The 17782-nt window shown below is 34.6% G+C and overlaps 1 protein-coding gene across 1 annotated transcript in view; it reads left to right on the top strand.

The window, feature by feature from the left end:
- The first annotated feature begins 3017 nt into the window (after positions 1 to 3017).
- LOC149230304 (DNA-directed RNA polymerase II subunit RPB1-like) overlaps positions 3018 to 17782 on the top strand; it is a 156462-nt gene continuing 141697 nt past the window's right edge. Inside the window, exons 1-2 of the mRNA XM_089378934.1 lie at positions 3018 to 3101; positions 3269 to 3532. Of these exons, the coding sequence (XP_089235060.1) occupies positions 3018 to 3101; positions 3269 to 3532 (348 nt within the window). The remainder of the gene's footprint in view (positions 3102 to 3268; positions 3533 to 17782) is intronic.

Genomic DNA, 17782 nt, shown 5'->3' with positions numbered 1-17782 from the left:
CGTCTCAAATGGGTTTTTTTTTTTGCTTCTGAAACGTCACAGAAAAAAGTTATAGTGAAAATGCCACAATGACCTATTTGGAGCAGCGAAACCCTATAATCCAAAGCTCTGATACCAAATGTTATGAAACCAGCTCACAAAAAGATAGGAAAGATAGATCAATGCCTTAGAATTCAGCCTCTTCGAGGGGGCAACCTCCTTTACATTACACAAATGAATGATTCTTTGATGATCCAAATGACAAAACCTCCTTTCTATATATAGGAGTCTAAGGAGTCACAATATAACCCCGCTGACCTAACAATAATAATATAAAGGCACAAAAATAACAATAGAGGGATTCTATGGGGCATAGTAATAACAATATGGGGACAATAAGGGCACAACAATATTAATAAGGGATACAACTACAATAGTAATGTGGTAATCCTAGTATTATAGGGACCTAACAATTTCAATCAAACCTAGGCTAGCTATCACCTATCCCAATGGACCAGATCTTAAGTGCTTCTTTGGTCAAGGTAGTTTTGGAGAGTAAGTTTTGACTTTACGGGAGAGTGTCATTTAAGCCTTAGTCCATGTCAATTAGATAGAGATGCAAGTATCACGTATATATGCAAGTATAATATATATAGATCCCAACATAAAGAATATAAGGACTGGGAATTCTCATATATCACTCACACACTCTCTCTCTTGTATGTGGTCTACACAGGTTCCTTATGCAGATTTATTAGCATACTTCAAATCAATGCATCTTATAGAAACTTCCAGAAAGGGTTTATTTCAACATGTATCAATCTCTTATGGCATCTTGGCATAGAGAAACTTCCAGAAATTGCATTATTACTAAATAAGAAAATTCATTTCATTTCCCCGGTAGAGGAGGGTATTTCTTCATCCAACCCCTAAAAACGAGGTGTTTCATTCATAAAGAACATCAAATTAGAAGAAGTTGTCTGTCATCTTTTCCAGCCAACTTTTTTTTGTGCCTGTCCCGATCAATCAACTTGAGGCCATTGATAACTCGATACCATTGTCTAGTGGTAAACCTATTACTTTAGAGCAATTCAATCAAGCTTAAAATTAGTTGGGTGATGGTTGAACTCAGGTGATGATGAAACTCGAGTGAAAAGCATATTGTTTCAAGGTACGCCTCCAGAGGGGAAACCCCTGATAATGAACCAACCTATTCACTTTCTAATCAATATAAGACAAGGGAATGACTGGAGGGAGAAGGTAAACAATATATGTGGAGGTATCAGTTCATTAATGGGTGAGGGCGGTATATGCCACCCATCTGATAATGTACTTGGTTAAATCGAACAGGTGGCATATATTTCCCCTACCCATTAATTAACTGATAACTCCACATATATTTTTTGCTGAGGAAAAACCCTATGCTCTATGAGGATATAGATACGAAAACATATACAAATATGGAGGCATCGTGGATGGCAACAATATTTTCCTGAAAGAACATCTCTCATATCATACTTCATATATCCTGCATAACAAAGAATACAATCCATTTATCTAGAGATTGTTGTGTGCCCCTCCCTACCTACTCGCATATCTTGGGACAGACTACCCAATCACTCATGTTGATCCTCTGTTTGAGAGTTTGACTAAGAGTGAGATGATGCTCCATCGGTGCTTCCTCTTCTCCTCTTATAATACCTACCCGCATATTATGGGGGGTTGGCTTTCCATTACGTGCAGTTCCCCACTACCACTGCACTAATTCCATGCCTTGGTGGACAAGACCTCAAGATCTTATATTTTATAGCTTTAGATTATTCAGGTCATTCATGTAGGGTGGAGTGGGTCTATCGGTTGTGGATGCGCTTAGAACGGGTTATGTTTACACTTTATGGCGCTTGACTGACATTGATGATCGATCGGAATACATTGTGGGTGACGGATGGCAAGTTGTGCATATTCTGTTTCGTGAGGTGGCTTTAGTTCTGGCATAATGAATGGAGAGAGTGTATTGGGCATAGCTACATACACACTTCTAGGTAAATAACTAACAAAATATTTTTTTATTAATTATGAAATTTAATATATCATATAATTGTAATATTATTAAATTTGGTGTAGTAAATTTAAATATTATTAAGTTTTGTGTACAATAAATTTAAATATTAGATATTTATCTTTAATTGTTTAATAAAATATTGCATTTTATAAGAAATTTTCTTTCCAAAATTTGGTGATATTGAAATTTTAGATTTTAAATATTTTTCTATTAAATTAGAGTGAGTTTAGATTATGGCTAACATTTGTGAGATGTTATCATCAAAATTGTATAAGATTTCGAATTTGATAAAAACTAAACTCCACATAAACCAACTTATCTATATTTTATAGATATTTACAATTTGAACATAATTGATAGACCGAAAATATTAATAAATTTAATTAAAAATCAATTTCCTTCCCTTCCCTTGACATTCAGTGAAACCAATTTTCTTTCCTATTCCAAAAAAAATACACTTTCAGCTACATTTATATATCAAATTAAATTTATAATTCCAAAAAAATACCTGCTAAAAATATATTATATGTCCCAAGAAAACCTAAAACATAGAGAGAAAGTGAAAGCGCGCAAACAGTGAGAAAGAAAGGGCAGTTGCCCAACGAATCTGACCGTTAGGACTTCCTCCCCATCACAATTTCCAATAACATAAATCAAGCCAGTCGATCTACCCTGCAAATTTAGAAAACTTGGAGAGGCGCAGGAAAAGTAAGGGTCAGCGAAGGTCCATCTCTCGAAATCAGCCCTTCACAAAATCCTCTGCGAATTTCACTTTCCGGAGTGCTCGACTCCTGAGCCTCTGCAAGCAAATGTAGAGGCTTAGGGCATCTAATTTGAGGATTTGGGTCTGGTTTTGGGAGATTGTTATTTGCTCGGGACCATTTGAAACAATTATATCTTGCAGCTTCAGTTTCCTCTGGGCTGTAGCGGCGGCAGAACAAGAAAGGTGCAAGAAGAACCTTTGAAATCGGGAATCATGGATGCGAGGTTCGCTTACTCGATGGCCGATTGGGGTACCATAAAGACGGTTCAGTTCGGCTTACTCAGCGGGGAGGAAATTGTATGTGCGATTTTTGTTTTCTTTCTTCTTTTGTTTTTAAATTTGTCTACACCCCATGAAATCTATTATACCTGAACGAATAAAATTGTGATCGAACCGTATTGATTTATTTGGTGGATTCTGAGAATTTCGATTAATTGGTCTGTGAATTCGATTCTCTGTTGCAGCGAGCAATGTCCGTAGCGGAGATACTATACGCCGAGTCTTATGAACAAGGGAAGCCAAAGGTGGGGGGTCTGAATGATCCTCGAATGGGTACTGCGGACAAATCGCAGAATTGCGAAACCTGTGGGTCGGGCATGGTGCAGTGCCCTGGTCACTTTGCGCACCTGGAACTTGCGAGGCCCATGTTTCATGTTGGGTTTCTGAAGACCATTCTTTGTGTCCTGCGCTGCATCTGTTTCAACTGCGCAGCTATTCTCGCTGATGAGGTAAATGCCACCACCACCAATTTCAATCCAGGTCTGTGTATTAGCCTAAAAACCCATTCTATCCAGCATTATGGAAAGCATAAGATCCGAGGTTAAAATTATTGTGAATCAAAAAACACATCAGGTTATTTAAAAGGAAAATAATAATAATATATTTCTTTTGAGAGAAATATATGGTCTTCTCTCTTCTATCATAAATTTATTTAATTTATTCATGAATGCTTTTCCTTTTACTTATAAAAAGAAATATTTTGATTTATTTATGAATACTTTTTCTTTTACTTATAAAAGAAATATTTCATCACATACATGTTGTTTTGTTTGAAATCATAAATCATTATTATTCTATCAATTTAGTAGAGAAGAAGGTTTATTTATAATCTATAATCAATCTTATCAATTTTAGAGTATAAAAAATGTATATTATTCTATAGAATCATTATTCTTGTATTTATTTTTAAGTACACATTTAAACCTAACCACCTTCAAAATAGTAAGTATAATTTAAAAGATTAATTTATTTTTATATAAGAAAAATAATGTTTAAATGATATGCCAATTTGTAATAATGTAGATAATTCATGAAAATCCATTTAAGAATTATGAAAAAGGGGAAGTTAATGATGATTATTAGTTAAAAGATTATTTTGTAGATATTTATTTGGAGAGAGAGAGACTTGAATAATGGTTACATTACATTAGAATACCATGGGAAAAACTATGGGTTATCAAAGTTTGGAGTCTGAAAACTTCCAATGGAAAATTGAGTCTATGACTGAGTCAACTTTAGCTGAAGTACCCTAACAACCCCCCCTCCCTTAAACTTGATTTACGGAGATAAAGTTGGTTTTAATAACTTTGTTGAAGTCCATATAAAAAAGTTACAATCCACCCAAAAACATGGGTAATCAATCATTGTATCAACAATTTTTCTAAGAAACCTTTTCTCATGCATGGTTCATCAACTATCTTAGATCTTGATATTTCGCATTCACCCATGTATGCTCACTAACCTCAAGTAGGTGTATGAGTTCACCTACCAACCTAGTACCTATTCAAGTGGTTCATTTATTAACTTGAAATATCATGTGCTATTGTACTACATATATGCTCAAACAATAGGCGTTACAACAATCTTGAGAATACAACTTTCCTATGGCTAATATTTACAACTTGGACCAAATACTCTAGGGCATTCACGCACTACTACATTTCTCAATAACACGTTGGCTTCTTCACCAATCCTTAGCGCCATTGAATCCATCTATGTTCTCTCAGCCATGTAATTATGTAGTCTCTCTTGCTATATCTCCAAACCATATTGATTCATACCTTGGTCTTCCAACACCATTTTCACTCACTAGATCCATGTAATCTCTCATCAACCCAACTCTTAAAATCGATTTTACATAGATCCATTGGAACAATCACTAAACCACATTTCTCAAATTTGGGTTTCATAGTAGAAACATTTGATTAGGCAATAAATTTTGGTATTCTAGGTGCATTTGCACACCATTTCTAGTTGCTCCTCCATTGCAATGTTTAGGGTTCTTTTGCTTCACCTTCTTTTATTTTCATTCACAACACTATGATTCACATCACCTCCTCATCATCTTCATTAGAAACCATATTGATTCATACCTTGGTCTTCCAACACCATTTTCACTTGCTAGATCCATGTAATCTCTCATCAACCCAACTCTTAAAATTGATTTTACATAGATCCATTGGAACAATCGCTAAACCACATTTCTCAAATTTGGGTTTCATAGTAGAAACATTTGATTAGGCAATAAATTTTGGTATTCTAGGTGCATTTGCACACCATTTCTAGTTGCTCCTCCATTGCAATGTTTAGGGTTCTTTTGCTTCACCTTCTTTTATTTTCATTCACAACACTACTTTGATTCACATCCATCTCATCATCGTCTTCATCAGAAGTCACAAATTTTACTGTTAGTTTCATCAACATACAACACTACATCCAACGGATTTGCAATCCTTCACTTGCTTTCATTGTTTTTTGCATACAACTCCAAGGATTGGAAAATTGATTTACCTTCTCCATTTCACTTTTCTTTATCAATATTAACTAAATTTTCCTCCTTAAATTGTTTCTTTCTTACCTCTTTAGATAAACCATGATCATTTAGTCAGGATTGTTTCTTTTAACATCGCTATTCCCATCAATTATCACTTCAAATGAACTCACATTTCCATACGCATTCATATTGTCGATTTCCATTCAAAAAGGTCAAATATTGAACCAAATCCATTAAAAATTTTAAGATCTTTTGATATAGACAATTTTCTCTCAAATAACAAGCTAGAATTGTGCCAATACTTCAAAAATTAATTCTCCAAAATGTAATTTGTCAAGAGCTTTGACAAAATGGTTGAGATCCAGATTGTCAAGCTCTGTTCCATGCCACATGAGACTCAAACCTTTAATGTGCACCAAGAAGGGATTACAAAATTCCAAAAAAAATATGACCTTTCAATTAAAAAAAATAAGACCTTTCAATTAAAAAAATGACCCTTCACACTATAAATGTAATACATTTGCTTTGGTGTTATGTAGGCCACTATCTTGTATCTCATTTGGCTGTCAAGGTTTGTCCTCACATGTCTCCAACATCCATGGATGTCTATTGTAGCATCATCCTTCTTGTGTGGCATGTTTTTCTTAGATCTATATGTGATCTATATTAGTTTTCATTCATTTGGTCTTTTTATTCACCATCAAATTTTAATTAGAGAAAAATAAATTAATAATAACATAAAGATTAAGAAAATACAAACACTTTATTTTAACCTAATTTTTTTATAAAAAACTAATTTGAATAATAAATTTTTTATTATTAACTTTTTACAATAAAATTTTCATGTTAAACATATCCACTAGATGAAATTAAAATATATTATTCACCTATTTAAAATATATTATTGACAAATTTATGAATTAGCAAAACCTTAAACCCAAAAACTACCCATAAATGGAATCAGCACTTTATTATTTGATTAAGTAAGTTAGGGTGCACACTCACGCTCTACAAATTCAAACCAATGTCATCATTTCTCACAATGATGTACATAGATGAGTAATTCTTAGTGCATATAAACGTATGTGAAATGTAATAAGATAATGCATATCTGAATTTCAATGACGTTAGCGTCATTTTTGAATTCGTAGCATTAACTTAACAACACCTAGGAATTTATGAGCCTAATAACAGAGAATTGGCTTGCAAGAGCTAGTTTATTCATGCATGAAGAAATGCCATGGAATGCTAAGTTAATCTACATGAAAAGAAAGTTACAAGCATGGTGCCTTGAGGATTCATCAGAAGCCATACCAAGTTTGATCTTCTCAAGCGTAGACGGTGAGGAATTTGTTATTTTGAAGTGTGGGATATATTTTGCTATCTTTTTTTCTTTCTTTTTTATATGATTTACTGTACGAGTTTAGTACTAGTTGTATTTATGAACAATATTTACTTGCTATTTTGAGGAATTAAGGTAGATAATTGTGTTACAGACAAACATGTTATAACATGAGATTTAGACTTAGGTAAGGAGGAAGACAACAAACCGTACCCACCACAGGACTTCTGGTCGCTTGACAAAACATTGTTAATACATTGATCAATGAAACTCTAACAACATTGCCAACAATATGTGCATGTGGTGTTTTAATGAGCATAACCATTGTTCATATATAGTTTTGTGCATCATTTTCTTTGTTCTCATGGCTGAAAAATTGAAACGATGTGCGTAAGAGAATGTACTATAATCTTTTTTATGTGTTAAGTGTGGATACTTTTTTTTTTTAAATGTTGGTGATTTTTATATTGATTTTGAGAAGTGTTATTGCAGCATTAACTTCTTCTTTTTTTGGGCATATTTCTAACACTTTAAATTTCCTTATGTCTTAAATATGCATATTTTTTAAATGTTTATTATTTAATTATTTTTTTAAACGAAATGGCTATGTATTTTATTAAGAAGTATGATTTTTATGGCCAAAACTATTTACATTCCTTTCTAACATCGGCTACTTTAAAATTCCAGTACAACCATAACATGGTTTTTTTACTACCGCGGGATTTTTGGACTATAACATTACACTGGTAACCCCTGTAAACTTGGCTACGAATTGTCTCCAAATATCATCTGCTTACCACGATCTGTTCTAGCTCCCTCCATTTCTCCTTCAACAGCAACTACCCGCAAATTTGATGCCAGAACTGGAGGTCCCTATACATGATCTTCCTCAAAGCTTCACTTTGTATCTCAAGTGCTTGTCTTCAAAGAAATATTTTTTGTCTCCATCCTAAGGAGCCTCATTTCCATGTGAGTTTGTGTCCATTCTAGATTTTGGTCCACCATTTTGGACCTTTCATTTCCATTCCTTTTCGATAAATTCCATCTTCATATTGATCAAATCATACATGCCCATTGTCTTCCAAAATTCAAATTGGTTGTTTCTTACAGTTCCTAAGCCCCAAGAAAAACTATAAGCCTTTTGTTTTTTGGGGCTATAAATAACACCTCAGGCTCTTGTTGCCCTCTTACTTAACCATTTTTAAGATGTCACTAAACGAAATAATAATTTTAAATACTTAACAAAAAAATACACTTATTTCATATAGATATAATTAAAAATTGCATGTTTATGGATCTTTTTGTTAAAAATGAAATGTCAAATAAACGATTTTTATACAAAAATTTGAAAAAGAAAAAATTGAAAAATAATAAATTTTATGAAATTTATATTTAATATGATAATATTTGAAAAAAAAATAGTAATTTACATATTTTTTAAGTAAAAATAATGAAAGAAATGTTTAAAAAAATTCAAAACAAATTAAAAAAGGCAAAAATAACACAAATTATATATATATATATATAAAATGAAAAAAAAAAAAAAAAATGCAAAAAAAAACAAATAATTAATACATTGTAAAGTAGTTAAATCAAAATTAAAAAAGAAAAAAGAAAAAAGAAATAGAAAAAATTGAAAATAAAATAAAAAATCATAAAAATAAACCATTACAATTTTTTTAAATATATTAAAAGAAAACAAAACATAAAAAAAAGAAAAACCATATAACTAAATTAAAAAACAATTAAAAAGAGGGGGAAAATAAATTTAAAAAAATATAAATAACAAGAAAGAAAGAACAAATTATTTATTTAAATAATAATAATAATAAACAAATTATAACATGGGACAGATTGGGTGGTTGGAGTAGGTTGGTACTGCCTAGGTAAGTGTGGGATTGATTCGACCTCACATTGTAGTTTGTTGTTTGTTTTTTCTTTTTTCTTTTTTCTTTTTTTGAAATTTATGTGTGTTTTTACAAATTGTAATTTTTTATTTTTTAATTGTCTTTTTTAGTTTTTTTTTATTATGCAATTTTTAATTGTTATCTATATATATAAATTGATTTTTTAATTTGCATTGCTAAATTTATATTTGTATTTTTTAAAGTTATGTGTTTTTTTAATCCATTAAAATATGATTTTTTGTCAATTTGATAGTTGATTTTTAAGTTTTTGTTACAATGGATGAAGTCCTTCCCTCTTGTGTGTCAAGTTGTCTTTGGATAAGATTTTTTTAAAGAGATGTACTTTTAACATTTAAAAAAAAACTACTTAATTACTTTGTTTTAGGTATTTATTTTTAAGATTTTTTTAAATTGTAATATGTAGCCTTGAAATATGTTGAAAATTTAAAATTATTTATAGTTATGATATTTGGTTTTAATTTTGTGGGTGAAAAATGTTGAAATTTTATTATTTTTTGGAGTTGTGATATTTTTTATTTAATGCATGATTGAAATTTGTCAAATTTTTAATGTTTTTTTGGAAGTGATATTTATTTTTAAATCCATTATTGAAAATTGTTGAAAGTTTTAGTTTTTTAGAGTCATGATATTTTATCTTTAAATAAAAAACTATTGGAATTTTAAGGTTTTTTGGAGTCACAATATTTTATTAGTAATGTCATTACTAAAAATGTTGGAATTTTAATTGAAAAAGGAGTACCATCGACACTTTTCAATTTCAGCGTATTTTTTGCATATATTGCACAAAAAATTTAGTTTTTAACTCCGTTGTTAAAAAATGGGATTTTAACATGAAAAAGAAAAGTGTTGATGCAACATCAACAAATCTTTTTCATGCTTAATGTATAAAACTTTTGGCTTTTAATATTGTTGCTAAAAGACACTTGGAATTTTAACCTGAAAAATAATAATAATGCAACATCAACATTTTTTGCTTTCATGTTTTTTGTATGATTTTTTTGCAAAAATGTGGGCTTTTGTTAGATTTCTCATATTAAGATTACAATTCTCATTAAGTTGGTAACTTTGTTTAATTCATATTAAAATATTTGATTGATAACACACATTGAATATTTTATTATATACAACATTGGCATATTTTTTTAACATTTTACTTAATATATCGATATATATGAAGTAGATATCAACATAAATTAGTTAACATAGATCTTCAAATAGTTTTTTTAAATCCAAATATTTTTTAAAAGTATAAGGTTTAAACATTTTACAAGTTTTTTTTGCCTCCAATTACTTTACATGAGATTATATTATGTCATATGGATAACTAACTAAACATGCATAGCATATTCATTTTTTCTTTTTATTATAATTGACATTGCTGTTTTTTTCCCCATGGAAAAGTCGTAATTTCTATTAATAGTGAGAAATTACATTCTGTAGATGCCATAGCATATGCATATTGAGGCTGGTTGCCTCCCAAAAAAAGACAGTTTGTTGTAACAGCAACAAGCATAAAAGTTTTGCAGCAGTCTCCGCACAGGGAGGTCGTGAAAGTCTCAGAACTACTGTAACCGACAAGGTAGGTAACTGTACCAAAAAATCCTGTATTCTCCACGCAGGGAGGGCATGTAGGTCTCAAAAAAATAAAGTCACTGAAATAGTCCATGCTGTATGACTGTCAAAAATTCTCTAAGAGAGCTTATAACACCATAAGTACTGAACTATAAACAGCAGTTGACGAAAACAGTAAGGAGCCAAAAAAGATAAACAGAAGTGTATAAGGAGTGACAGTGTGATTATGTCTCCTGATGTAAATGTAGATCTATGAATGGTCTGTGGTAGTATTGATGGAAGGTTCCATCAACCTCTTCCTGAATCAGCCAGTCCTCTTCCTGCTTGCGCATTGCCTCCTTTGATAGGTAGTTTGCCCCTGAGTTGCGCTCCCCGTAAATGTGATGACAGACAAAGTTATCAAAAGATGTTGTAAGTCTATGAGCCTCATCCAATATATGTCTCAACGTAAAAGTAGAGTAATGAGAAGTTTTGTTGAGCCAATTGCAAACAAGTTTGGAATCCCCAAACAGTTGGAGATGTGAGCAGTGTTTCTCTAGAGCAAAGTGGATGAGATGTTTGGCCGTGGTTAGCTCAGCAAAGTTGTTTGTGCCTCTTCCTAGGTTCATTTGGATCTTGAAACAGTGGGATTCCCTCAAGTAGAGTATGGCCTGCCCCCCATAGCCCTCTTCTTGGGCTGAGCCATCAAAATAGGCCCAAGGATGTGCTTTATCTATGAGCTCAGGTTGGATGTTCCTGGAGGGAGTCTGAGAGGTGTCTTCAGGCAATGAGTCAAAGTCTGCGAGGATACGAGATCTAATGGAAAGCCATAGGGGGTCCTTATGGTCAAAAATGGCCCGGTTCCTTATCGTCCAAAAAGCCCAACACATCAGAAGGGGCAGATTTCTGTCTCTACCCTTGTGCCTCTCTAGCCAGTCCAGCCAGGCCTCCATGATAGATCTCCCTTGCCAACGTTGAAGGGAAGGGGAGGGGGCTAGAATAAGGTTCCATTGCTCAGAGATAATAGGGCAGTGCAGGAATAAGTGTTTGGTGCTTTCCTCATTATTCCTACATAGGTGACACCAAAAAGGTCCATGGAAAGATCGCTTCATTAGGTTTGAGCCGGTGGGGATTTTGTTGAAAAGGATGGTCCACATAAGCAATCGTGTTCTAGGGGATGCTTTAAGCTTCCATAGGGCTTTCCACCAAGGCTGTACATTCTCTGGTTTAACGATCTCCATGAGTTTTAGATGCCCTTCCTTGTGCGAGTATCTCCCATTTTTTGCATATGCCCACACAATTTTTTCCTCTCCTTCCATTATCATGATGTGGGCTTGAGTAAGAGCCTCGGCGAAACCCTCCCAAGCCTGATGCCAATGGGTTGGGAGGTGGAGATCTTGGGCTGACTTCTAGGGCTGCTGGAAAAGAGTATATTGGTGTTATACTTAGAGAATATTTTATTTTTAATTTAAGAGAGGCACATGTCAACCCCACGTTGAGCATGGATGAAATTACACATTTCCTCATACTGGGATGTAAAATGAGCCTCTTGGCTCAATGAAAGTTTTATTCCAAATTAGACATACTTATTGGTGTAATAGATATATATATATATATTTTAATTTTCTTGCGAATTTCATTTAAGTACATTTTTAAATGAATGTTTATTTTTATTAGATATTCTTTTATGTGTTAGGAGTAAAATTAGAGCATAGTAAAATAATAAAGGATGTGAAAATAAAACAAAGAATGAAACAATACCAAGAGACACCAATATACGTGGTTCACTCAATTTGGGCCACATTCTCAAAAAAATAGTTGGTCATTTTCTTTTTCTTTTTGTCCAATAAAATGAAGGGATTACAACATGCAACACATTCATTCCAACATCTTTTTCTTTCATTCACAATATTTTATATTTTAATTACAATGCCCTCTCAATAAATACACAATTGTAATACAATTCCCTCATAAAAGAGTGTTGTCTTCTAGGAAAAAAAAACTTAACGCACCTACCAATAGATCTATTACTTAAATATGAATGATCCATGTTGATAATGAAATTACAATATTTTGCAAGACAGTTTTTTCAACAAAAAAAATTGTTTAGGGATGTTGTTCTTGAACTCTCATCGTGGGAAACTCAAATAATTGTCCTCACCCCCATTGGATCATGTAGTGATACTAGTGGCGTGCAAGCCCCTCTACACTCTCATTAGGAATTGGGGTCTAAATGAGGCTAATAAATAAGACATATAAATTGAGAACGTAATTATTGATACTAGGAAGATAATGATTGTTACTATTGAAAATGGTTTTTAATGATGTCAATTCCTATCCAAATGAAAGAGAAATTTACATAATTAAATAGCATATTTCGAGCCTCCTAAAATATTGTTCTTGGACCCAGATGCGGGTGACAATCCAGACATTTATAATGATGAGACCGATGGGCGGCGAGAGGACGAGCCACATGGCCGTCTGCGTTCCCTCCCATGCCAGCCTGAGCCAAATTCATGGTGTCCTGCAAGCTTCATTTAATGGGTACTCTGGCCAAGAATTAACCATTATGCGCACAGCTATGGACTCCACTCACCATAATGTCACTCCTCCCCCCTTGCTCCATTGCATTTGTCTGCCTCAAGCTGCTGAACCCTGTTCTCGCACGGTCACGGGAGCCATTGCTGGTTAGTAAGTTGTGTAGACCTTGGCAATGGGCATCACTACTCCCAAACCAGGCTCTGAAATTTGACATCAGCCCAGCCTTCCCTTGCTCATCCTCTGCTCAATTCATTAGCTAACTCCCCCACTGATAACTCGGCTTGGCATTCTGCCATGGCACGCATTCATCACTGAATCTGAAGCCGAAGAGGGGAAAGTCATGGTGGTAGTGTCTGCCCTCCTGCGATGCAAAGCCCTAACCCTGCCTCCCCCTCCCCTTCCCTTGACATTCCCAACCCACATGGTTCCCTCTCCAGCAAGTATCCTGATACCCGCAATGGTAATGGACGCGCATAACTTAAAGGTGTTTGCCAAAGAGACACTGCGGTCCACACTGCCAACTTTTTTTTGCCCCCTCACCCTGCTCCCCACTTGACCTAGTTTCACTTCTGTAGCACCCTAAACAGACCTATCATTACAGCCACCATCACCATCGTTTTCTCTGAAGAAAACAAGCCGCAAGAAGCCCCATCAAGAAGTACTAGAGCATAGCAACAAGACGCTCACAGGCTCAAGAGTGATCGTGATTCAGGCAAACAATCAATGGACGAGGAGATGGTTACCCTGCATGGCAAGGCTCTGGGTGGCGGTAAGCATGCTGCGAAAGGAACATCTAGAGACACAGAACCACCTGGTGGCAGAATGGTTGACGTGTTAGGACCACATGCAGTTGTTGGCAGCTCTGGTGGCGTTCAAACTGCTCATGGGCCACAAATCGGTGTGTCGGAAGAGGAGGATGACTGGTATCAGTATGCTTGCCTCATCGAAGAGGAGCTTGCCTCGGACGACCTCAAGTGACGACACGTGGTAGCCAGGTGTCACCCTTAAGTTAGCTGGGGTCTCCTCTGCTGACTGGCTCTTTTCTGTTATGGTTGTCTATTGAAACTTCTCTAGGTTTATTACCATGTTTTGATTTTTCTTGTTTTTAAGACTGATAGCCCACATGTGGGTATTTTTGCCTTTGCAGACTGGTTTCCCCATCGATTGGGCAGTCAAGTTATTTTTTGAAAGATGATGTTCACTACTGCTGAGGCTTGTGCCTCATTGTAAACATATTTTGTTTCATATTAATAGAATAAATTTACTTAGAAAAAAAATATATTGTTCTTGGATTTTTTATGCCTCTTTTGGATACTTATGCATTTTTAATCCAATTACTAGCTCCAATGGGAGCATACTAAATATTGTTAGAAATTTATTTTGAGACCTTTTCAACGATATATGGCACACCTTCTAATTCTTCATGATTGGGGAGAAATATTTTTTTGAATATTTATTATACAGTCTTCTAGTTGGCCCAGCGAGTGGAAAAGTTAGCCCAGTCTAGACCCAAATGCATTATAAATAGATGTAAGAAGGAGAATTTCTAGCTACTTTCTCAAGCGACTTGGATCTATCTAAGAAAGCGAAAAAGAAGAGTTCTTAAGTTCATACATCATGAACCAGAAGTGAAAAGGAGTTGGTTTGGAGAAAAATTTTGGGGAAGGGATTTCGATTGATTTAGGAAGGATTTTGGTATGTTTTTGAGGTTTGGTAAGGGAAGAATATTGGATTTTTGAGGGTCGAAATTAAGCCTCTTGAAATCATAGTTTATACTTGTTGAAGTAAAGAAAAGGAGGTTGATAATCTTTGTTTAGATCGTGTTACAAGCATGTCTTGGAGGTTGAGATATGATAGTTAAGGAGGCCTAATTCATACCTATTTTAGGTTGAGTTATAGCCCTGTCATGAAGGCTAAGTTTTGGTACAAAAGGAAGTCGAGTTCTGTGAAGGTTAAAGTTTAAGGATCAAGATATGTTGTTTTACAAGGTTGAGTTACGTTGTTTGAAGATCTATTTTAGGCCTGGTTTGAAGGCCAAGTTGTGGTGTCTTAAAGGCCAAGCTTAGTGTGCTAACAAAAACCTTGTGTGAAAGAGAGGAGCAGCTCCCAGGAAGACAAACTTTTTTTACTAAGGATTGATTCCAAAATAGTTAAACAAGTTAGAAGTTTGAGCTCACTAAGGTTTGGTGTCATTTTATCCTTGATAGGTTGGAGCCCACTATATTTGTAAGTTGGTGCTTACAAAATGATTGGTGTCCTCATCTCCTTGATAATTTGAAGCCTATTAAATTTTTAAGTTGACAGTTACAGAGGATTGGTGTCCTCGCAAATGATTGTAATAAATTGAAGATTGTTTTGAAATGTTTTGTGTTCAAGTTTTGATTTGCACTTTTATTTTTGTGTTGATACATATGGATGATTTATTATGTGATGTAGGTTTAGTTTTCAAGATTAACTATGTAAAAAATTGTTTAAAATAATGAAATATTGATTCATTTCTCTCTTAGTGTTTCCAACAATTTGTATCAGAACTTGCTTCTTCAAGATCATTCTAACAGTTGGAATAAGATCTTGGAGGGTCCATGGCCAGTCAAGAAGCATCAATCAAAATTCCTTTCTTTGATGGAACAAATTTTTTCTTTTGGAAGATAATAATCCCTTGGTGTTGAAGTTTTATGTTTTCTAGCAAATGGATATAAGGTCCCATCCTCTCCTCCAACTAATCGACATGGGAGAAAGGCTTGCATCTCCAAAAGCTATGAACTCCATTTTAATTGGCTTGTCAAATTTAGAATTTGTTAAAGTTATGAAATGTGAATTAGTTAAAGAGACATGGGAAAAACTTGTAAGAAACTATGAATGATTTGTAAACTGTGGTGGATATTCCATTGGACAGTTCTTCATTACAGATATGATAAAACTATATTTAAAAATATGAAATATACATTATTAGGGTTTTATCTCTCTTTATATTTTTGGATTTGTAGATTCTTTTATGCACATTAGAATTATGAAAAAACTATAGAACAGTGAAATAAAAACTCACAAACCATGATTTGACACAAGATATGACTTGGAAAACCCTTTCAAGAGAAAATCCAGTGAGAAGGCGAGGTTTCTCTACTCTCTTTCTTTGAATAGAAAATGGTTGTGAGTAGAAAGAAGTATGGTCTACGGATCGTGGGCTACTACAGTGCACAAATCCTCTGTGTCTGCTCTATCTCATATCCCTCTCAACTAATTTTGTTCATATATGGAACAAATGAATTTGAAAGAATTTAACCCCTTATCCTCTTAATGGCTCGGTTATAACACAACTTGATAGCCTATTAGTGGTTAGGTTTGACTATCTCAACTCTTAACCAGAGTTACAATATGGACTCTTTTAGAGCCTTCTTCATGATAATTAAAAGAATGTTCAATGAAATTAATTCACATGGAGCAAACAGCTCAATGATAATACAAAGATATTTACAAGAATAGAAACATCAGGTTTCTATGTAGAATACCGAACAAACAGTTTCATCTAAGAAACTGCTAAAAGAATAAGAATAGAAACGTCTAAAAGACTGAGCATTACTAAATAGAGATATAGAGATATATTCTAATACCCTCCCTTAATGCTCAATCTATTTACAACACCAATAGACCCACGAAATTTTACAAATTTATCAGGACCAAGAGGCTTGGTAAAGATATCGGCGGGCTGCTCTGTGGTGGGAACATAGTGCAACTGAACTGAGCCGTCTTCAACCAACTGTCGAATGTAGTGGCAGTGAGTTTCCACATGCTTTGTTCGTTCATGAAAGACAAGATTCTTGGCAAGTTTGAGCACTCCCTGATTATCACAAAACAAAGAAGTAGGCCCTGTCTGAAAAACATGCATATCTGCAAGCATACGACGAAGCCAAACTGCCTCACAGGCTGCCTTAACTGCTCCCCGATACTCTGCTTCTGTTGAGGAGAGAGCCACAACCTGTTGCTTCTTACTAGTCCAAGTAACAGCTCCAGATCCTAGACTAAACACATACCCAGCTGTAGATTTACGGTCATCAACCGAACCGGCCCAGTCAGAGTCAGTGTAGCCACTGAGAGTAGAAGTGGAGCTGTGAGTATATAAGAGGCCATAATCAGAAGTACCACGCACATATCGTAGCACCCGCTTTGCTGCTATCCAATGATCAGCTTTAGGAGCTGACATAAAGCGAGAAATGTAGCTTACTGCAAAACTTATGTCAGGTCTGGTAGCAGTAAGATAGATGAGACTGCCCACTAATTGCCTGAATAAAGTTTCATCCACAAGAGGAGAGGATGACTGTGCTGAAAGTTTGAGCCCGGGTTCCATAGGAGTCGTGGCCGGTTTGCAATCCTGCATTCTGAACCTTTCCACAAGATTTTTGGCATACTTGGACTGAGAAAGAAAGATCTGATTTTCAGTCTGCCACACTTCAATCCCCAGACAGTAATGAAGAAGTCCCAAGTCTGTCATCTCAAAAGTTCTGCAGAGATCTTGTTTGATCTCATGGATCAAATGTGCAGAGCTGCCAGTAATGATAAGATCATCCACATAGACAACTACAAACAAGATATCATCATCAGTATGCTTGATATACAGGTTTGCATCAGATGGACTCCGCTGAAAACCCTGATCTGTCAGATACTGATCAATTTTTATGTACCAAGCCCGAGGAGCTTGTTTTAATCCATAGATTGCTTTAACTAACCGACACACTTTCTGTTCTTGACCAGCAACCTTGAATCCTGGAGGCTGCGTCATGTAGACTTCTTCTTGGAGATCACCATTTAGGAAAGCACTTTTTACATCCATCTGATGAACTTTCCA

Source organism: Pinus tabuliformis, chromosome J, assembly GCF_031772625.1.
Source record: "Pinus tabuliformis cultivar Carrire ecotype Pingquan chromosome J, CPIR1, whole genome shotgun sequence".
Lineage (NCBI taxonomy): Eukaryota > Viridiplantae > Streptophyta > Pinopsida > Pinales > Pinaceae > Pinus > Pinus tabuliformis.
The sequence above is the reverse complement of the archived record's forward strand: the minus strand, read 5'-3'. Positions and strand labels throughout refer to the sequence as shown.